Source organism: Phyllobates terribilis, unplaced genomic scaffold, assembly GCF_046119375.1.
Source record: "Phyllobates terribilis strain yellow unplaced genomic scaffold, ASM4611937v1 Scaffold_1__5_contigs__length_1240528914, whole genome shotgun sequence".
Taxonomy (NCBI): Eukaryota; Metazoa; Chordata; class Amphibia; order Anura; family Dendrobatidae; genus Phyllobates; species Phyllobates terribilis.
In genome coordinates, this window is record NW_027362761.1 from 531,749,940 (window position 1) to 531,772,476 (window position 22,537).

At 48.7% G+C, this 22,537-nt stretch overlaps 1 protein-coding gene across 1 annotated transcript in view; it reads left to right on the forward strand.

Moving 5' to 3' along the window:
• The first annotated feature begins 309 nt into the window (after nucleotides 1-309).
• SNX18 (sorting nexin 18) overlaps nucleotides 310-22,537 on the forward strand; it is a 47,486-nt gene continuing 25,258 nt past the window's right edge. The window contains exon 1 of the mRNA XM_073680327.1: nucleotides 310-1,896. Coding sequence (XP_073536428.1) covers nucleotides 438-1,896 — 1,459 coding nt within the window. The 5' untranslated portion in view covers nucleotides 310-437. The remainder of the gene's footprint in view (nucleotides 1,897-22,537) is intronic.

The window sequence follows — 22,537 nt, forward strand, 5'->3', positions numbered from 1 at the left end:
GACCTGAATGAGAAGAGGCCGGGCCGGGGAGGAGCTGGAGAGGCCGGGCCGGGGAGGAGCTGGAGAGGCCGGGCCGGGGAGGAGCAGGAGAGGCCGGGCCGGGGAGGAGCAGGAGAGGCCGGGCCGGGGAGGAGCTGGAGAGGCCGGGCCGGGGAGGAGCAGGAGAGGCCGGGCCGGGGAGGAGCTGGAGAGGCCGGGCCGGGGAGGAGCAGGAGAGGCCGGGCCGGGGAGGAGCTGGAGAGGCCGGGCCGGGGAGGAGCAGGAGAGGCCGGGCCGGGGAGGAGCTGGAGAGGCCGGGCCGGGGAGGAGCAGGAGAGGCCGGGCCGGGGAGGAGCTGGAGAGGCCGGGCCGGGGAGGAGTTAGGCCGCGGCTCGGCTCCGTCTCCCCCGGTCACGGCTCAGTGTCCGGCGGTCGCTCCAGTCCTCGCAGCCGCCATCATGGCTCTCCGGGCCCGCGCTCTGTATGACTTCCGAGCCGAGAACCCGGGCGAGGTGTCCCTGCGGGAGACAGAGACGCTGAGCCTGTGCAGCGAGCAGGACATTGAGGGCTGGCTGGAGGGGGTGAACAGCCGCGGGGAGCGGGGGCTCTTCCCTGCCTCCTATGTGGAGATCGTCCGGGCAGACGCGGCCGCTCCCGCTGCTCCTCCGCCGCCGCCACCACCTCCGTCTGACTCCCGCTATGCTAACCTGCCCCCCGGCGGGTACGAGCCAGCTCCGGCGCCCCCCAGCTACCAGAGCTACTCGTCCCGGTACCAGCACAGCCAGCCCAGCGACGATGACTGGGACGACGAGTGGGACGACAGCAGCTCCACAGCGGCGGATGAGGCCCCGACTCCCGGTTACTATGGAGGCGGTTTCCATGACTACGACAGCAGCAGGTACCGCATGTCAATCCCGGGCTCTTACTCCACCGCCGCCTCCGTCTCCTCACAGGCCGCCAAGGGCTCCGCCACCGTCAGCCGCAACCTCAACCGCTTCTCGGCCTTCGTGAAGAGCGGCGGCGAGGCCTTCGTGTTGGGGGAAGCGGCGGGGTTTGTGCGGGACGGTGACAAGCTGTGTGTGGTACAGGGCCCGCATGGGCCGGAGTGGCAAGAGAACCCGTACCCCTTCGGTTGCACCATTGACGAGCCCACCAAACAGACCAAGTTCAAGGGCATGAAGAGCTACATCTCCTACCGCCTGCTGCCCAGCCACACCGGCCAGCAAGTCCACCGCCGCTACAAGCACTTTGACTGGCTCTATGCCCGACTGTTGGAGAAGTTCCCGGTCATCTCTGTGCCCCGCATCCCCGAGAAACAAGCCACCGGCCGCTTCGAGGAGGACTTTATCTCTAAGCGGCGGAAAGGCCTGGTGTGGTGGATGGATCACATGTGCAGCCACCCGGTGTTGTCCCGCTGTGACGCTTTCCAGCACTTCCTAACCTGCTCGGATGAGAAAGCGTGGAAACAAGGCAAGCGGAAGTGCGAGAAGGACGAGATGGTGGGGGCCAACTTCTTCTTGACCCTCAGCACCATGCCGGGGGCCGCGATCCTGGAGCCGCAAGATGTGGAGGCCAAGCTGGACGCCTTCAAGTCATTTGCCAAAAGGATGGATGAGGGAGTCCTCTTACTCAACCACACCGCAGGGGAGTTTGCCCGCAAGCAAGCCTCAGGTTTCAAGAAGGAGTACCAGAAGGTGGGAATGGCCTTCAAGGGATTGGGACAGGCCTTTGAGGTCGACCAGCAGGCCTTCTCTGGTGGGCTGAATCAGGCCATGTCTTTCACGGCGGATGCCTACGATGCCATTGGAGAAATGTTTGCAGAGCAACCTCGCCAGGACCTGAATCCCATCATGGACTTGTTAGCCATGTATCAAGGTCACCTGGCCAACTTCCCCGACATCATCCACGTTCAGAGAGGTAACATCATGTCACTCTGCTTGTCTCTTCTCTTACAGGTCAGATGCCGTCATGGGAAGATTATGCCACTTCACATATTTCCAGTGTAGGGTTAAGGTTACTTGACATCAAGTTGCATAAACTTCTAAAAAAATGTGTGATATTTGCCCGACTTGCAGCTGAGCAATTATTTCTTTTTGTAGCTTGCAATTAACTTTGTGGTCCATGGTGGCAAAGCTCAAGCAAATATCCCGCAGGGCTGGATTCTTGGCGTTGGATTTTGTGTTGTGCCAGCAATGTGACCACATTGCCAATCAGAGGGGACATCGTGATAGGAGTGTCAGATTGCACAGAAGTTGAGGTTTTCTTGGAAGTCTTCTGTTCGTGTCTTCTTTTATAATGTCATGTTGGTTCTTACCATGTACCAGCCTATACCGTGTGTGAATACTTAGATACCCAGCCTGGCCCATAGACCTGATAATCTAAGTTTAGACTGGTCACGGCAACAGCAAATGTCAGCATGAGCAAAAAATCTGTGCAACTTGTCTGCGGCTCGTTGTTGCACAACTTCTAGAGCTGTGATTTTTCTACAAAAAATGGCCCAACGCGTAGACAATTTGAATGCAAATCTCATTGAAGTATATTCTTGGTGAGTCGTGAGTGGCTTGAAACCAGCAACAGGAAATCCAACACGTCGCAATATGACACAATAGGAAATCATCAGATCCAATGTCGCAATGCATCACCACCAGCTCAATGTTATGTGACATGTCATTATGTAGACCCAGACTTAGTGGGACCTGCACCTATCGATGAGTAAAGGTTAAATAGTTGTGCAGCCCTCAGGGCATTGAATGGCCCATATAAATTAGTGGTGGGGTCTTGGGATTTTACTGCCATAGATATGGTTTGTATAATTGAAGTCTGGAGTGGGTAGGACCATCTAGGACTAGAGTTGGTGCAAATTTCATGACCCGGTCTATCGGCCACGTCTGTGGTCGCTGGCCGGCAGCCCTGGAACCACCTCCTGGCATCCTGGTTCTCCTTTTGATTTACCGGCCTGGCACAATGTCGTCGTTACAGCTATTAATTAATAGACGAGCTGCAGATGTCTTTAGATAAGGAATGGTTCTCAGGGCTTCCGTCCCGTGGCCACAAATCACTGACGTGGCCGATTGACCGGGTCCTGCTAATCGATTTGCACCAACTTTGTCTAGGGCCCCTCTTCTCACACCTCTATGGCATTTCTAGTTGGTTTAGCACAAGTCTATCCTTTTATGATTGTGCCATATTTTGTTTTGGTTGTGAGCCCCTCGTTGATTTGGATGTAAGACGTTTGTGTTTTAAAGGTTCTCTAATTTGTCTTTGTTCCCAACATTGTCAGTAAATGTTGGGTCATTCTTCTTGCCACGCTGATGACATTATTTCCTAGTCATCTGATTCTTGGGAAGCTGGATGAAAGCCATTAGGACGGTTCATTTGGGGGTTGTCAGCCAGCAGGTGGGGTTTCCTAGTTATGTGGTGTAGCATTTCTACATCACACTGCAGTTTAGGACTCCCCACAGGAGCTATAATGGTGGTCCTGACTTTCGTGGGCAATAATGGGGCACAGGCCTAGAGGAAGCTCCAGGACTGGGGGCTGTTGTGGCTCCTCCACTTGTATTGTCCCCTTATCTGCAGCTTTATGTGTTGTCTCAGTGACTCGGCTCAGTTTTGTCTGTGACCTTGTGGTGGGGCTCGCAGACTGCAGTATATGTATGTGCGTGTAACTGGTAAAACAATGGGGAATTTCCCATTCACACCCTGTGGTATATCACTGGCACATATACACGTCTAAAAGCACATATGTGCTGAATTTCCAGAAGTCCTGCCGCTCTGTGCATTATAAAAAAAAAAAAATAAAAAAATCTATGCCATGTGCTAATTGGACCATAATTAGTTTTTGCCATGACATAAAAAAAAAAATAATTGCCTATCCTTAGGATAGATAGTCCAATTCTTGGCACCCCAGCTGATTGCAGGAGCTTTGGTGTTAGAGAGGGGTGAGAGGTAAATATTCAGCTGGTCATCAGGGGTGCCGAGTTCATCACAAGGATAGTCAACCAGTTTATAGCCCCGTGTTATCCCTTCTAATGGTTTGGGCTTCATCGTGAGAATAAGTCACATGAGTTGTGGTAAAATCATGGCATTGATGTGTCGTTTGTCAGTCACAAGAAATCTGATCTTTATCGGTGAATCATTGAGGTTGTGGTAGTGCTCCAATTTTCCGCTGCTTGCGGATAGACCGTGACCGACATGTGGCAGTAATTGGTTTAAAGTTGGCATAACTTGTGTTTTTCTTTTTTTTGGCAACACCTGACTGTCATATATTTGGCAGTTTTATACATGCCAGTATGTTAAAAATGGTGCCCATAGAATCATAGAATGTTAGTTGGAAAGGACCTCCTGGGTCACCTGGTCCAACCCCCTGCTCAATGCAGGATTCACTAAACCATCTCAGACAGATGTCTGTTCAGCCTCTGAAGACTTCCATTGAAGGAGAACTCACCACCTCTTGTGGCCCCCTGTTCCACTCATTAATCACCCTCACTGTCAAAAAGATTTTCTAATATCTAATCTGTATCTTCTCCCTTTCAGTTTCATTCCATTGCTTCTCGTGTTTCCATGTGCAAATGAGAATAAAGATGATCCCTCTACACTGTGACAGCTATTAAGTCTCCTCTTAGCCTTCTTTTTGGCAACATTCCCAGATCCTTTAACCGTTCCTCGTAGGACATAGTTTGATTCCCGCTCATCATTCTGGTCGCTCTTCTCTGAACTTGCTCCATTGTCTTCATGTCTTTTTTTAAAATGTGGTGCCCAGAACTGGACACAGTATTCTGGATGAGGTCTAACCAAGGAGTAGTAAGAATTGCCAGCTATGTTGCCGCAAGATCCTTTGTTCAAGTTGCGGAAGTTTACGAAGCTGAACCTCTTTTTTGCATAAGTACATGAGTTACACATCAGGTGATTCATCAGGCGGGGGGTACTCCAGTTTTCTGGCATAAAACCGCTAGGGATGTGAGTGCACACATCGTGGTTTCCTTCAGAGCATTCCTCGTAGACACATCCATGTTATCCGCACACGACTGCCGGCAATCACACATACGATTATGTAACCTAAGATGGAAAATTAGGGCAGCAAGTCCCTCCCAGTACAGAGGTGGCCACTAGGGATGAGCGGACCCGTGGAAGTTGGGGTTCTGGTACCCGACCTGAAGTTTATTCCAAACTGTACCTGAACTTGGACCAGAACCCCAAAGCAATGGAAACCTGAACATTTGATCTGGAAAATTCGCTAACTTTTAAGTTTGGGTTCGCTCATCTCTAATGGCCACCAAGCAGCCACCCCTGCACCCCCCCGTAGCAACACCCCTGATATGAAGGTAGATTTGTGTATTTTTTGTTTTCCATGCGTGAGCCGTCCGGTTACACAACAGAGCGTGTTATTTCTTTGTACAGAGAGGTTTCTGAACATTGGCAGGCGGCGGAGATCACAGTGGTCAGTGAAATTCCTCTGACGGCTTCACACTGCTCTGCAGTTATCTGTCCAAATATCCCCACCGCCTGATGTGATCGGGAAGTGACGTGACCCACCCACACATTACACTATTACTTGTTAACGCTTTTTGTCCCTTTAAATTGCATTTGCGCGACAAAAAAGGTGACAAGCATTTTCTTACATGTGCAGCATTGAGGGGTCTGTGTGACTGCGGGTGGCCTGGATCCTGCTGTCACCTTTATCAGACCTCTCGTAAAGGAAAGTGATACTGATAATGCATGTATATATCTGTACTTTTTATTACATACAGTGCTGGTCACCATTATTGGCACCCCTTTGTTTTTTTCATAGATTCTACAATATCTTCAGAAATAAATGGCAATGTACCAAAGTTATATCCTCTGGATTTTTGAATTGGTAATCCAAAGTAATACAACAATAAAACATTGTTTTCCAACTTCCATTTTGCAATTTCAAAGAAGAAACAGAATAAACAGCATGTGCAGCAATAAGGTCACCCCTAATTAATACTTGGTTGAACACCCTTTGGCATTGCTGACAGCCTCCAAACGTTTCTTGTAGCCATCTATAAGCTTCTTGCACTTCTCAGCTGGAATTTTCTCCCACTCCTCCTTTCTCCTTTGCAGTTTGTTCAAGCTCTTGAATGTTTGCAGGATTCCTTTTCTTAATGGCAGATTTCAGCTCACCCCAAAGAGTCCATTTTTTTCTTTTTTCAACCATTCCTGTGTACTTTCGATGTGTGCTTTGGATCATTGTGTTGCTGAAGGACCCATGATCTTCGACTCAAACCAAGTTTTCTTACACTGGGTAGGATATTTTGCTCTAAAATCTCTTGATAATTCTCTGATTTCATGATTTCTGAGATACGGTCAAGGCTTCCAGTATCAGACGCAGCAAAGCAACCCCACAGCATTATAGATCCTTCACCATGCTTAACTGTAGGTAAGATGTTCTTTTCCTTATAAGCTTCATTGCGCCATCTGTAAACAAACTGTTGCTTTGCATTGCCAAAAAGCTCTATTTCTGTTTCATGTGTCCACAGAACATTATCCCAGAAGGATTGTGGTTTGTCAAGGTACTCTTGGCAAAGATCAGGCGTTCCTTTTTATGTCTTTTCTTCAGCAATGTTGTCTTCCTTGGCCTTCACCCATAAAGCTCTGCTTAGTTTAGTGCGCGGCATATTTTACTTGTTGAAGCTATGACCCCAGACTGTTCCAGGTTGGCTTTCAGGTCTTTGGATGTTTGACATGGTGTTTTTTCCACCATTTACACCAACCTTTGAAGACTTCTCTTGTCAATTTTTATCTTTCCCCCACGTCCAGGGATGTTCTTGACAGTTCTATGCTTGGCAAACTTCTTAATAACGTTGTGCACTGTTAAAACTGGGATACCAAGGTCTTTGGAGACGGCCTTATACCCTTTGGAAGTCTTGTGTTTGCTAATAATAGCAGTTCTGATGTCCTCAGACAGCTCCTTTGTCTTCACCATTGTCACAAAGGAACATAGTCAGTAAAAATGTAGGGGAAGGGGGGGGGGGGGGTTGTGAATAAAAATTAACTTTTATTGATTATATAAATTCTCTATAAAATATAGACTAAACCATACATCCTGTGGGGGTGTATATAGGGTCACTGCTAGATATATATAAATTGAATAACTGTGACTCTGTAGATCCTGGAATATGTGGGACAGCAGTAAAATAATATGCTTCCACAACCAATGTCCCTATAATTAAATGGTTGGGTAATGTGTCCAACTAGGAATCTCAAGATATACCTATCCCAAAAAAACGGAGCTGGCATCTATACTAACATCGCGGGGAACTGTGTATAGTAACAACAAAGTCTGCAATCCTCATATACACGTCAGAAATTCCCTGTAGATTGCTATCATTCATCAGCTAGCCTGTAGAGTCACTGTTGATTGTGTTAGTGCTATTATATGAGAGCTGACATTCCGCTAATGGGGATCGCACCAGTGTTTGTGTGGTCACATATGTCGGGGACAGGAGTCTCGGTCACTGCAGGAGCCACACAGGGCAGAGTGTGGCGCCTTGTGTTTAGATGAATGAGTGGACCACCAGTCCGCACAGCTACACCTGGCGAGGAGCAGTGCGGTCTCCTAAACAGATGGCGTGCACGTGGTACGTACGCGGTTTGTATAGCCGGAGACAGTCAAGCTCTGGAGAGACGCTACAGCTATCTGCCGTTCATATCAGCTGACATGCTGGAGACACGAACGGCACATTGGGAGAGGATGTAGAGAGCCTAGGTGTGCTGTCACATATATTCACAGGACAGGTCATCCCTGACTCGTGTTTCGCCGGGGGTACCTGCTTTTTCTAAGGTCCTACCATGTTTTTTAAAACACTGAAGTCATCATTCATTGGCTAATTCATGTCACATGGCCACCGACAATCACAGGAGAATCTTTTGTGATTTACCACAGGCGAGTCAAAATGTGTTTCCATAGTAAATTAATGTAAAAGGTGCCAATACCAGTGACACAGCAAGCTTTAGTTTTTTTTTCTATTTTTCCCTCCTATTGTTTTTTTTTTTTTTTTTTTTTTTTAAATTATTGTTCATCATTTGCTCTCTTGTATTTAACTCGAGTGCTCTATACAAAAAACTGTTTCACTTCATTCATCTTTTTCAGGAGATATTCCATTTTATATACCTAACCTACATGGGTGCCAATAACAATAAGCAGGACTGTATGTACTTTTTATTAGGGCAGCCTTATGTACAGGTGTTTTTACAGAATTTTTAATATGCCTAAAACGTGAAAACAATCCAAATTGAAATTTATTTTTACTTTTTTTTTTTTGTTATGGTCCAAAACACCCTGAAAAAGCAGCACCGATCAGCAAACTAGTGAATCGTTAACGTTCGGATGACCTGCATTTTTTATGTCTTTTTTTTTTTTTTCTCCTTGAATATTTGATTGCTTTGGCGATCGCTTTTCTGGAAGGGACTTGCTGCCCTAATTTTCCAGCTTAGGTTATATAATCGTATGTGTGATTGCCGGGAGTCGTGTGCGGATAACATGTATGTGTCTACGAGGAATGCTCTGAAGGAAACCACGATGTCTGTACTCACATCCCTATAATGAACGATTTCTTTTGTGATGTTAACTGATAGTGCTGCCTATAAACTACAGGACCTGAGACGGTCGCCGCACAGTGTAGTCTTGAAATGTCTTTCTATCGTGCAGTGATGAGGATCGGGGGCTCAGGGGCCTGTTCTAGTGATCGGTTTATTTATCCGATTATTATCACCCCCATATTTTTTTCATTTCGTTGCTATCTGCCTCATTTCTTCTTTATATAGGCGTATGTTTCCTTTGAAGGGCTCCATACCGGGCTGCAGTGGCGCAGCTGGGCTTTGATTTGTGGTTCGGGCAGCATGAATCTAATGACTGGTTGGAATACCCCATTACGGAGAACCTAACGCCTGTACAAACTTTAACCCCTTAACGACATGCCCCGCACATGTATGGAGCAGGCTCACAGGGTGACTGTGTCTTACAGCCAGGATCTGCCTCTAATTATTGAGGGTGGAGCAGAGCTCTATCCGCCATTGTTAACTTGTTTAAATGCCACTGTCAAACTCTGACAGCGGCATTTAACACGTGTAGTCATGGGGGCTCGTCATTCCATGCGACCATCGATGCGCATGTGATGTGGTTGGGGGGGCACCAATGGGCTGCTATGACAGCCGGGGGTCTGTTGAAGACCTCTGTGCCTGTCATTGCGGAGCTCCTTGAGACCCCCGCCTGTGGCCGGTCTTCAAAGGAGACTGTCAGTGTTACTATATACAGAAATACTGTAGCACTGCTGTATATAGCACTTCAATCAGACGATCACAGGTTCAAGTCCCCTAAGGGGACTAAGAAGTACAACGAAAAGAAAAAAAAAGATGTACAAAATATGAAAAAAAATTAGTTTTAATCACCCCTCTTTTCCCCCATTAAAAATAATAAAATGAAAAAATGCATGTGGTATCGCTGTGTTCAGAAAAGTCTGAGGTATCAAAATATAAAAATGAACCCGATGGGTAAACACCATAAACGGGGGGTGGGGGGGGGCGGATTCAAGAATGCCAAAATTACATTTTTTTTTGGTCTCTGATGATCAAAGTTTTGTGTATCCCAAAATGGTATCAATAAAAACGTTGCTCCATCCCGCAAAAAAATCACACAGCTCTATAGAATGATATATGAAGCCGTTTCGGGTCTCAGAAAATGGCGACACCATCAAAATATTATTTTTTTCAAAGTTCTGTTTTTCTTTCATCATTAAAATAATTTAAAAAAAAAATGGACCAGTTTGGCTTAGCGGTAATCATACAGCCAAGTAATTTTTACTACACAATGTACAACATACGAATAATTCCCAAAAAAACAATGTCAGAGTTGCATTTTTTTTTCCACAATTTCTCCCCACTTGGAATTTTTTCCTGTTTTCTGGTACACTGTGTGGTAAAATGATGGTAAATGAATGGTGTCATTCAAAAGTACAACTCGTCCCTCATAAAAAAAACAATGTCACCCGTCTATGTGGACTGAAAAATAAAAAGTTATGGCTCTGGGAAGAAGGAGGAGATAAAAACGGAAACAAATTGGCCGCGTCAAGAAGAAGTGAAGGGCAACACTTTCAGAATTGGGCATTCCTGAGGGCTGTATGAAGACCTAAACATTTCTAGCTTAACGACAGTAAAAGCCATGAAAGTCTGATGGGTGGGAGTTCTGGAAGTGGAACCAGCTCTTGTCAGGAGAGTTGGGGTCCTCTTCTTCATCTACACACCAGAAAGGAAAAGACCATGGATGCTGCTCTCTTCTGTATTTCTTGTTTTTAAAGCGTCTGTTTCCCATAAAGTACAATTGGGATTGTTACCGCTCCTCCACCTCTCTTCCTTTCCGAATGGGTAACGCTTGGTGCTGACGTCTTAAAGGTGTCTTCCCATAAAGGCATCTTCTGAAGTATTCACAGGATGGGGCTGACCCCAGCGATTTCCAGAGCCCATGTAAATGGAGTGGAGGTCATACATGTGCCCCATTCATTCTCTATAGGACTGACTATATTCCCCTATATCCAGCAGTCCCATAGACAATGAGTGTAGGCCGAGTCTACACGACCACTGCTCATTTCAGAAAACCTTTTTCGGGATTATTGATTCCCAGCAATCAGTAAGTTCTCCCCTTTAAGCTGTACCTGCTCTCTTGGGAGAAAAGAAGAGCATCAAAAACGCAGGCTTTGGTGCGATTTTCAGGGTCCCAAAGTTCAGCCTTGCTTCCACCACAGAAGTATGAACACTGGACAACAATGCAAGACATATGTGAAACCATATTAACCAAAATTATAAATGTAACAGTTGGGGTGGTTAATTGGTTGGGAATAGTTTACCCAAGACATTTCCAGTGCATTGAGTTTATAGGACATGGTTTACTTTCACACTTTTGGTCGGCCATTGAGTTGCTCAGGCATTGTTTAATTTCACACCTTGGTGGCCACAGTTATTATTCAATCTAGCTCAGCCACTGTTTACTTTGTACACATCTCTAATTTAATTAAACTGTACTAATCCTAACTGCCATCTCAGGTGACCAAGACAAGATGCTAAATCTGGGAAAATCACAAGAATAAATGGGTATCACATACTGCTGTACTTGCTTTTTTTTCACTAAAATCGCAGCAAAACCTGATGCCTGCATTTTTGCAATGTTTTTCAACTACCCGTTGCTTTCAATGGGTGATAAACGCTGAGAAAAACACTGTGCAAAAAAAACATGCAGAGAACAAAATACTTTGGACAAAAAAAACAAGCTGTGTGCATGAGATTTCTGAGTCTCATAGACTTAGCTGGTACTGTAAAATGCAGCTGAAAATTTGAATAAAAAAAGCATCGAAAAAAACGCTGGAAAAACGCAATGTGTGAACATAGCCTGATTCTGTATTGGGAATTGCTATTCTAGCTGTTCAGCTTCAGTCTTAGCAGGGACGTGTGATGTTTCCTCCTGTGCTGCCATGGATTATGTGACTGCTGTAGGCTGAGTTTCGCTTTCGCTGAATGCGGCTGTGGATGGTATTACAGGCGATCAGCGGTAATGTGATTGCACCTATTACACTAATGACTGCGGTTCCTGGAGTCTTCACCTCGGTGACCTCCGGCATCTTCTGTGCCTAGAAGTCATTATGAGCCACAGTGACTTGTGGAGGATCCTGCATTGTACATTTACATGCGATCCAGTGTCTGGGACCCCCACCGATCCTGAAAATAACGGGGCCACTGTGGGCCCTGGCAGCCCATATGTGCAGGGTAACCCCGTGCATAGAAAGGCGACTGGAGCTGCATTCACAATTCTGCAGGTTCCACAGCTTCTGTCTCCTGGCTGTCTCTGCTGGCTCATAGTATGATGTAAAATCTACACTCCCAGAATTTATATCAGGAAAACCTTGACCTACTGGATCAGTACAGGATAAGAAATGTCTGTACCTAGTGACTCCACCAGCAGAATAGTGAGTGCAGCTCTGAAGCATGTAACTCAGGATCAGTACAGGATAAGTAATGTATGTACACAGTGACTCCATTAGCAGAATAGTGAGTGCAGCTCTGATCAGGTGTTGCTCACTGTGGTGATTGTGGGTGTGGTGGCTGCAGATCCTGCTCTGTGCTCCTGAGGTCTGTGAGAACTAACATCTCTCCACTTGGGGGTCTTCTCTCTCTCCTACCCAGGGAGGGAGTGGGTTTCCTGGGATGAGTGATTGAGCCAAGTCCCAGGCTTCTGCTTCCCGAGCCAGGCCGGCGGGGAGCAGGAGAAACCAGCAACCGGCCTGCACATCGGAGGACTCGGGGGTGAGACGCTCCACCAGGAGTCGCAGCAGTGTGGCTCCTACTCCCCCTGGGTTTGTGGAGACCCAGAGAAGCCGCAAGGCTTCCAGCATGGGAGGGTAAGCCTGACAGCGTGCATGATCGTGCTCCTTCCGGAGGAAAGCTGAGTGCTCACGGAGGTGAGGCCGACCTCAATGAGGAAGGTTGGGCGATTCCAAGGCCCTGGAGTCTGTGTCCACCTATGCCTCCCGGGTCATGAGCCACCTCCGTGAGTATGAAGATGCGAGTAAGCTCGTCAGGAGGCTTCGGGGGGAAACTGCGGTGCACAAGCGCTAAAGCTGCAGGTGCCTCCAAATCGAGGAAGGCCAAGCTTCAGGCAGAGGTAAAGAGGCTAACATCTGAGATTAATGAGCTTGAACTTAGGAAAGCTGTCATCAGGGAGTAGAGTGGTCCATTCAAGGAAAAACTAATAAAGATCGATTCAGAAAAATGGCTGATAACAGAGAGCAAAAGCAGATGGGGCTGCAGCCTGAGAGCCAGGTGGATGATAAGAGTGATGATGACCAGCAGAAAGCCCCACCTGGCAGCCTGCAAAGTAACCCGCAGGCCACGTGCAGCGAGCTCCCTGCAGGACAGGCGACAATGACATCCGGTCGCAGTTCTGCCGGCTCTGGGGAGGGCAGTGACAGCAGTGGCCAGGGAGGGGCGCTAATGGCAGAGATAAAGCTCCTGGAGTCCCCAGTGTGTCTCCAAAACTTCCATCTTGGTGACGATCTACCAGAAGAGGCACCTGGGGGCCACAAAAAGGCTAAGAAGACCAAGCCAAAGCTGCAGGAAGCGGTAAGCTATGTATATGCCCCCCTCCCTGTACCCCCTGGGTCGGCGTCAGGCTCAGCTCACTGTATAAGCCTTGTTGCCCAGTCCAGCCCGGGTTCTGCTGTGGATCCGGTGCAAAGGCGCAGGGAGATTACACAACGTGGTAGTGAGGCGCAGAGCTCCGTCTCTGCTTGTAGCAGGGACGCAGCAAAAGGTGCATCAGCCAAGAGGCTGGACAGTGAGGGCGGCCCGGCGGTGGGCGTTCGGTCAGGTCACGATGCTGTGGTGCGCTCCTCAGTGGGAGGGGGGAGCAGCCCGGTGTCGGGGGCAGCTCCGGTAGCCTCGGCGCCTCTGAATGCTGTTGCCGTTGATCACTTAGTTGAGCGGCGGCAGTGTGAGGGGGCTGTTGGGGCTGAGCGTTCCGGTCCTCCCACCAAAGTGTTATTTAGTGTTGGCGCCGCTGGTCAAGAAGATCCTGATGCTAAAGATCAGCAGCGCCTCACAACAGCTAAGGATCAGCGGCGCATCGCTGCAAATGCAAAACAGCGGAAATTACCGACTGATGATGTGGAGGGCACACATAAGACCAGGGGTGAGGTCGCCTCCAGTTCTATGGAGGTGACTGAGCCCCTTGTGCCTGATGATGCTGAGGTCAAAATGTCATCCACCATTGTTACTGGTCCAGCAGAAATGAATGTGATGGTGGGTGTGAATGAGGCCAATTCATTGTCTAGTGGTGTGGTTGCTGATTTGGTGGAGGGTGAGATGGAGGTGGGTAATGGTGATGTTGTTGGGGCTGATGTAGTCACTGGTCCGGTTGCCCCCCCAGGTGGTGGCAACGCCTGTCCAGAGTTATGCCAGTGTCACCTCCGGGGCAAATAGGGCATCCTCCTCCTCGTCTCCGGGCTTTGGGGACGGCATGTTGCAATGGCGCCTTCTGGAGGCTCTAAAGAAGATCACTAATGGTAGAGGGTTGAGAGGTTGATCTATCCTTCTGGATAGAGAGGCATGTCCTCGGGGCCTTCCGAGAGCAAAAAGGGGGGGGGATACAGTGTGGTCCCTCACAACAGCCGGGCCAGGCAGTGTGCGTAGGAATGTGGTCCGTCTTTGGTGGAGGGGCAGTGATCCATGTCCTCCAAGGTGTAAAGTTGTGGAGCTCCTGCTGAGGATGGGCGATAGACATCTACGCCTTGATACATCCCTATTTCACACCTGAGTTTGATGTCAGCTTTGTTCGGCTGGAGGGGCTTGAGCTCTTCTGGACGAATTATGAGTTGGCAAAAAATGAGCCCGGCTGGAGAGACTTTGCCGTTCAGTCAGTGTCTCGCCAAAACCTAATCAAGAAAGTGACCGTGATGACTCGTAACGAGTCGCTTTCTTGTTATGACATCATGACGTGGCTTGGTCGGTATGGAGAGGTGGTGGAGATGCCAAAGAGAAACCGCGATGAGTTTGGTATCTGGTCAGGGACCTGGACGTTTATGGTAAAACTTAAGCGTTCAGGTGGTACGGTTGCCCACATTCCATCATCTGCCTTCCTGGGTAGGGATCGTATATTGGTCTTCTACCAGGGGCAACTGAAGCTCTGTCACAGGTGTGGCAACCCCACACACTTCAGTGCAAACTGCACTGTGCAGAAATGTGCATTGTGTGAGGGTGTCGGCCATCTTTCTGCCTCTTGTGTGGAGATTAGGTCACCCATTCAGCCGTTGTCCTCACTCCTTCGCTAATGCAGTTGAGACCCCTGTGGGAGAAAGCCGTGAGGCCGATTCTGCTGGGGAGGGGACTAGCAGGGGTGGGGGAGCTGAGGGGCCAGGGAAAAAAAGCAATAAAAAGACGCCTGCCCAGCTGAGGCATCTAGACAAGCGCAGACAGGAGAGGGAGTGGGGCGAACCCCGGGCTACCCCTGTCCTGGATGCCAGTGTTGCTGCTGAGGCCCCGAGAGATGAGTTGGATGAGGAGGTCAGGAGAATCCACAGGGAGGAAACCGCCTCTGCTTCAGAATCCTCCCATTATGAAAGTATGGATGAGGATAATAAGCGGTGGCTAGAGGACAAGTGTAAGCTTGGCACCAAAAAGAAGAGAAAGAAGGGCGATAAAACATCTTCTCCCACTCTGACCAAGGTACCTAAGGAAGGTAAAATTGATTCTCTGGTTGTTCTTACTAACTGGTTCCAAGCCCTTGATAACATCTCTTCTTCTGAAGAGGAGGCTGAGGGTGAGGTTCCGGCTTCGGCGGAGCTTACAGGGGGCGCCGAGTCTCCTTCTCCTGGGGATGCAATGTCCTTGGGGGGAGGGATTGGCCCAGAGTCTGGAGACGAGGACGAAAAAAGAAGGAAAAATGTGGGAATGGACACCTCTGTGTCATTAAAGAGGGGGAAGGATTCCTCGTCTGAGGCAGAGGATAAGGGAAGCGGGAAGAAAAGTCATCTAACTCAATCACCAAAGATGGCTGTACCCACTCCGTTGACACTGGCGTCCATTAATGTCGCCAGCATTAAGTCAAATATGGCTAGATTTGCGGCCTTTGATTTTCTCAGCCGGGTTGAAGCGGACATTTTCTTTTTGCAAGAGACCAGGCTGCCAAACATGGCAGAGGGGTTTAAAGGTAAGAGGGAGTGGAGACTCGAGCCCTCCTATTGGTCTCTTGCGGCCGAGCCGTATAGCGGAGTGGCGGTCCTTTTTACCGCATCGGTAGAATGCCGACGGGTTGTTGAGTTAGAAATGGGGAGGTGCCTGATATTAGATGTCCTCATGAAGGGACAGGAGCTTCGGCTCATTAACATCTATGGTCCCCAATCTAAGTGGGGCTGGAAGTGTCTCTTTATGAGGATCAAGCCCTACCTTTTTACGAGTCGGCAGGTCGTCTTTGGAGGGGACTTCAACACTGTCACGAGGCCCCGGGATAGAGGAGGTTCCAGAGACAAGCTGACTTATGATAGCGTCGCCCTTAATAGTATAGCTAGTGAGGCTCGCCTGGTGGATGTCCACATCCGGCACACCCCAGGCTACGAGCGTTTCACCTATTATAGAGGTAACTGTAGGTCCAGGATAGACAGGTTTTATTTAAAGGAGGAAGCCGTCTCTTCAGCAGTATCTGTTGTTGAGGTGGAGTTCTCCAATCACTGTTTGATTTTGTTTTCTCTGAATGTTACGGAGACCCCCCCCCCCCCCCCTCGTATGGGAATGGGAAGAGGCTTTTGGAGGCTCAATTCGTCTCTCTTGGAAGAAGCGGAGATAAGACAGTCCTTTGAGGATTTTCTTCAGAGCCAGGTACCCTTAATGGATCTTTGTAGTAGTAAGTTAGAGTGGGGGGAGATGTTCAAGAAAAGAGTGGCGAGATTCTTTCTTGAGCTCTCGAGCCTCAGGAGCCTGGACAAGTATCGCCTGTATCGGGGCCTGAGAAGGAAACTCTTGTCTCAACTGGAGGTAGCCGCGAGGAGATCTCCAGAGTGAAATCTTTGCTAATGAGGTGTCAGTATGATAGACACGCATCTTTGGTTTTTGAGAGGGATTACGGGAAGTACCGCTTGCCCGACCCTTACAGAAACTGCAAGATGTCAGTGAATAGTAAAGTTGTTACAGGACTGGTTGACACTGCGGGTTCCCTGAAAATATCCAGATCAGGGATCCTGGAGGTCGTCAGATCTTTCTACTCGCACCTCTTGGGGAAGAGGGATCTGGATTGGGATGAGATGTCGGCTTTTCTGGCTGAAGCCGTCCCCGAACCAGGGGTAGACCCTCTCTTGGCGTTTTGACAGAGATAATCAGGGAAGAGGAAGTTAAGTTGGCGATTGAAGGGCTTGCCCTAAAGAAATCTCCTGGTCCAGATGGCTTAACATCTGAATTTTATAAGGCCTTTAAGGACGCCTTGGTTCCCCTCTTGACTGAGGTATTCAATTAGTGTCTTTCCTCGGGCAATCTGCCAAAGTCAATGAGGAGGTCTGCCCTGATCATTTGTCAAAGGGTAAGGACTCATCTTGCATTGAGAATTGGTGTGCCATAGCGCTTCTTAATGCAGGCAGGAAGGTTTTGGCAAAGGTGCTGTTTAATCGGCTGGTGAAATTTGCGCCCCGGCTCCTTTCGGGGGCCAAGCATTGCTCTGTTCCGGGCCGCAGTATGATTAGTGCTGTACTCTATGTCCGAGAGGCGGTGGAGCTGGGTAGGGCTGGCCACTGGAAGGGGTACATGCTGTCATTGGACCAGGCAAAAGCGTTCGATCGGGTTAATCATGAGTACCTCTGGTCTGTCCTTCTGAGGTATGGCCTGCCGGGGAGGTGTGTTGATTGGCTTAAGACCTTGTATGCTGGGGCAGAGAGTTTCCCGCTTGTGAACGGTTGGGATTGGCAGCTCTTTTGAGGTTGAGTGTGGTGTTCGCCAGGGTTGTCCCTTGAGCCCGCTGCTGTACGTGTTCGCGGTTGACCCGCTTCTTAGGAGGGTGGAGCGTGGACCGTTGGCTGGGATCGGGATGGACCGGGCAGCACCAGAAGCCACTCTTGAGAGTGGTAGCATATGCCGATGACGTCACCGTTTTTGTTTCCTCTGATGGGGAGGCAGAATGGCTGATGTAAGAGGTAAATCGCTACTCGGAGGCATCCGGGTCTAAGATCAACGGGGATAAGTGTGAGAGTCTCTGGCTGGGAGGAGGAGATCCTGGTTTTGATCTCCCGGACACCCTTCCTGGATCCAAAGTCTCTGCAAAAGTTCTTGGCATCGAATTTGGCCAGGGGGATTATCCCAAACAAAATTGGGACAGCAGGCTAGAGATTGCCACTCAGGGAAAGGGTAAACCTGATCAAAACTTACCTGCTCCCTTTGCTGATCTATCTGGGCAGTGTGTCCATCTTGCCGGAGCCTCTCTGGACTCGAGTCTACAGTTTGTTCTTCCAACTGCTATGGGGGAATAGACTGAATCTAGTTAAGAAGGAGGTTACTTACCATGCGAGGAGACTAGGAGAGTTGGGTATGGTCAACCCTGTGGTATTCCTTGTGAATACCTTCATTAAGATCAATATTGCAAACCTCTGGAAAGAGAGGGCTCCTCCGTAGGTATTCTCCTGTAGGAGATGGTTTCAGCCTTTCTTCCAGGAATGGGAGACAGGAGGGCAAGTGAAGGATCTACGCACACCGCATGGACATCTCCCGGCTTATGCTACCCTGGTTCTGAAGGTAATTCACCTGTCTGGTCTGGGAATGTGGGAGGTCAGGACTCTGCCGAGGAAGATCCTTGACAAAAGGGTTCTATTGACCCATTTTCAGAGGCCTCTGGCGCTCAGGTATCGCCCAAGTCGGGATCTTGGGGTGGGTCTGCATCTTTTGAATTCTTTCAGGATCCCCTCGAAGTTTTGGGACTTGGCGCTGCTTCCATGGGAAACTGTGTGTGAGGGACAATCTGAAGTGTAAGAGCTCTGAGGACAGGAACTGTCCTCGGGAGCATTGTGGTACCATGCTGGAAAGCATGGACCACTTCCTGCTTTGTTGTCCCTTTAACACAGAGGTGTACAACAGGGTGGGCGCCTCCATTGGCTGGCCCCGGCTGGCCTGTCTCTCTTATGCGGAATGGGCCTATGGAGCATTCGGAGACCTGGGTGGTCGGGACCGCTGCACTTTATTTCTAGTTAGCGCAGTGGTTAGGTATCACACGTGAACGCACGGTGCTTAGTATTGACGCAACGGAAAATCCTCCCAGTGGACGATGTGTTTAGGACCATACTCGGTGACCTGGTGAAGGTGCGTTCTCTGGAGTATGAGAGACTGGGTACACGAAGGGCTGCTCTCCACTGGAGGGGCTTTTCTTTTAGTGTGCCCTAGTCTGGTCATCTCCCTTCCTGGTGGTGGGCTGCTGCTGACACCATAGATTTGTTTTGTTTTGATCAGTAGACAGTGATGTAGGGCTGCAGGCACCGAACCTGGGCTTTGTCAGTTGTGGTTATTGTATTGTTTTTGTTTCTGTATATATTGTATACTAGCTATTGAACCCGTTCTACGCCCGAGTGGCGAGCATTTTTATTGTTATATGGTCTGCCATGCTGGTATGTGCTGCCCCCATCCTGTCCCCACCATCCGATCCCGGTATGCGTGGCTCCCCTCATCCCCGATCCCGGTATGCGTGGCTCCCCTCATCCCCGATCCCGGTATGCGTGGCTCCCCTCATCCCCGATCCCGGTATGCGTGGCTCCCCTCATCCCCATTTCCGGTATGCGTGGCTCCCCTCATCCCCATTTCCGGTATGCCTGGCTCCCCTCCTCCCCAATCCTGGAGTGTATGGTATCCCTCATCCTGGTGCCCCATTCCTGGTATGTGTGGCCTCCTCAATCCCCTAATCCCTGGTATGTGTGGCCCGCTCAATCCCCCATTCCTGGTATGTGTGGCCTCCTCAATCCAAGTATCCTGGTATGTGTGGCCCCCTCATCCCCCAATCACTGCACACATAGAACAATAAACACTTATACTCGCCTTCCTTCCTCACCTCTGCTTCAGCGCTGAGTCCTGTCTGCAGCTGCTCATGTCGGCATCTGAGCAGCGCGCGCTCTCAGAAGCCGAGGTGAGCTGCTGTCGGCACATTCACTCCTCTCCACGCCGGGACTATGGGCGTGGAGAAGCGTGAATATGCTTTCTCTTTAGCGGCGGGCACTGACAGCAGGAGCCGGGGCTCAGCGCTTCTCCGTGCCCGCTACTAAAGAGAATGAATATTCCGTCTTCTCCACGCACATGGGAGTGGAGAAGAGGGAATATTCATGTCCATTTATCAGCGGGCACATGTGATAGCTGCAACAGCGGCTACAGCGTGTGCCCCGCTCCTCCACTGCCGCAACCTGCTCCTCTGCCGCCGCAACCTCCTACTCGCCTATCCTCCTCGTCCCCACGCTGCTTGGGGCCCTCATGGGCCCCATAGCAGTGGCGTGGTCTGCCGCCATTGGCGGTACGCCACTGTCTTACCGGCTGGATGCGGTCTATCGAGGCTTCGGGCAGAGACCCGCATCCCCGGTTATATTATAGATAAGGATATGGATTTGGGTGTAGGTGTTAGGTTGGGTGGTGGGAAAAGGGGGGAGGTGGATTCATCTTGTGGGACACTGATTATTTGGGTGAAAAACTGGCACTGCCTGATCTGGCCTATGGACGTTGGACATAGACTGAGGCATGAGACGCCGGACCAGCTCTCAGGTCAGTGCCGAGGTTGGGAATGGTGGGCTTGAGTGTGGGGTGCTTAGTTTAGTCTTGTATATACAGTGCCTACAAGTAGTATTCAACCCCCTGCAGATTTAGCTGGTTTGATAAGATGCAAATAAGTTAGAGCCTTCAAACTGCAAACGAGAGTAGGTTTTATGAACAGAAGCATAAATCTTACAAACCAAAAAGTTATGTTGCTCAGTTGAATTTTATTAAATTTTAAACATAAAAGTGTGGGTCAATTATTATACAACCCCTATGTTTAATATTTTGTGGAATAACCCTTGTTTGCAATTACAGCTAATAATCGTCTTTTATAAGACCTGATCAGGCCGGCACAGGTCTGTGGAGTTATCTTGGCCCACTCCTCCATGCAGATCTTCTCCAAGTTATCTAGGTTCTTTGGGTGTCTCATGTGGACTTTATTCTTGAGCTCCTTCCACAAGTTTTCAATTGGGTTAAGGTCAGGAGACTGACTAGGCCACTCCAACACCTTGACTTTTTCCCTCTTGAACCAGGCCTTGGTTTTCTTGGCTGTGTGCTTTGGGTCGTTGTCTTGTTGGAAGATGAAATTACGACCCATCTTAAGATCCTTGATGGAGGAGCGGAGGTTCTTGGCCAAAATCTCCAGGTAGGCTGTGCTATCCATCTTCCCATGGATGCGGACCAGATGGCCAGGCCCCTTGGCAGAGAAACAGCCCCACAGCATGATGCTGCCACCACCATGCTTGACTGTAGGGATGGTATTCTTGGGGTCGTATGCAGTGCCATCCAGTCTCCAAACGTCACGTGTGTGGTTGGCACCAAAGATCTCGATCTTGGTCTCATCAGACCATAGAACCTTGAACCAGTCTGTCTCAGAGTCCTCCAAGTGATCATGAGCAAACTGTAGACGAGCCTTGACATGACACTTTGAAAGTAAAGGTACCTTACGGGCTCGTCTGGAACGGAGACCATTGCGGTGGAGTACGTTACTTATGGTATTGACTGAAACCAATGTCCCCACTGCCATGAGATCTTCCCGGAGCTCCTTCCTTGTTGTCCTTGGGTTAGCCTTGACTCTTCGGACAAGCCTGGCCTCGGCACGGGAGGACACTTTCAAAGGCTGTCCAGGCCGTGGAAGGCTAACAGTAGTTCCATAAGCCTTCCACTTACGATTGATGCTCCCAACAGTGGAGACAGGTAGGCCCAACTCCTTGGAAAGGGTTTTGTACCCTTTGCCAGCCTTGTGACCCTCCACGATCTTGTCTCTGATGGCCTTGGAATGCTCCTTTTGTCTTTCCCATGTTGACCATGTCTGAGTGCTGTTCACAAGTTTGGGGAGGGTCTTAAATAGTCAGAAAAGGCTGGCAAAAGAGATCTTTAATCCACACATGTGAAGCTCATTATTCTTGGTGCCTGAACTACTTCTTAATACTTTAGGGGGACCAAAAAGAATTCTTGTGGTTTGAGGGGTTGAATAATAAATGACACTCTGAATTAACTTTTAACGTTTTTAAAAAAAAAATAAAATAATAATTTGCTGCAGTGCATTTCCCACTTCCAGGCTGATCTACAGTACAAATGTCATAATGCCAAGTTAATTCCGCATGTGTCAACCAGCTAAATCTGCAGGGGGTTGAATACTACTTGTAGGCACTGTATTTGTATAGTTAGTATTTATTTTATATTTAAAAAAAAAATGTATATGTATATATTAGTTTGTATATATTTTTGTCGGCTATTGTTTATTTGACTTATTATATTATTTTATTTGGTAACCGCACCAGATGTCATAGTGTAAGTAGTTATTTTTCTGTATATATGTATAATGTGTGTGAGGGGAGAGGGAGCGGCTGGACCAGTTTCATTACATTGTTTATTTTGTGGTTATTGATTTTATGTTTCTGTTATTATTGTTATGTTTTTCATTTTAATAATAAAAATATCTACAGGAGTTAACTCAGGATCAGTAATGTATGTACACAGTGACTGCACCAGCAGAATAGTGAGTGCAGCTCTGGAGTATAATACAGGAGTTAACTCAGGATCAGTAATGTATGTACACAGTGACTGCACCAGCAGAATAGTGAGTGTAACTCTGGAGTATAATACAGGATGTAACTCCGGATCAGTAATGTAATGTATGTGCACAGTGACTGCACCAGCAGAATAGTGAGTGCAGCTCTGGAGTATAATACAGGATGTAACTCAGGATCAGTACAGGATCAGTAATGTAATGTATGTACACATTGACTGCACCAGCAGAATAGTGAGTGCAGCTCTGGAGTTTAATACAAGA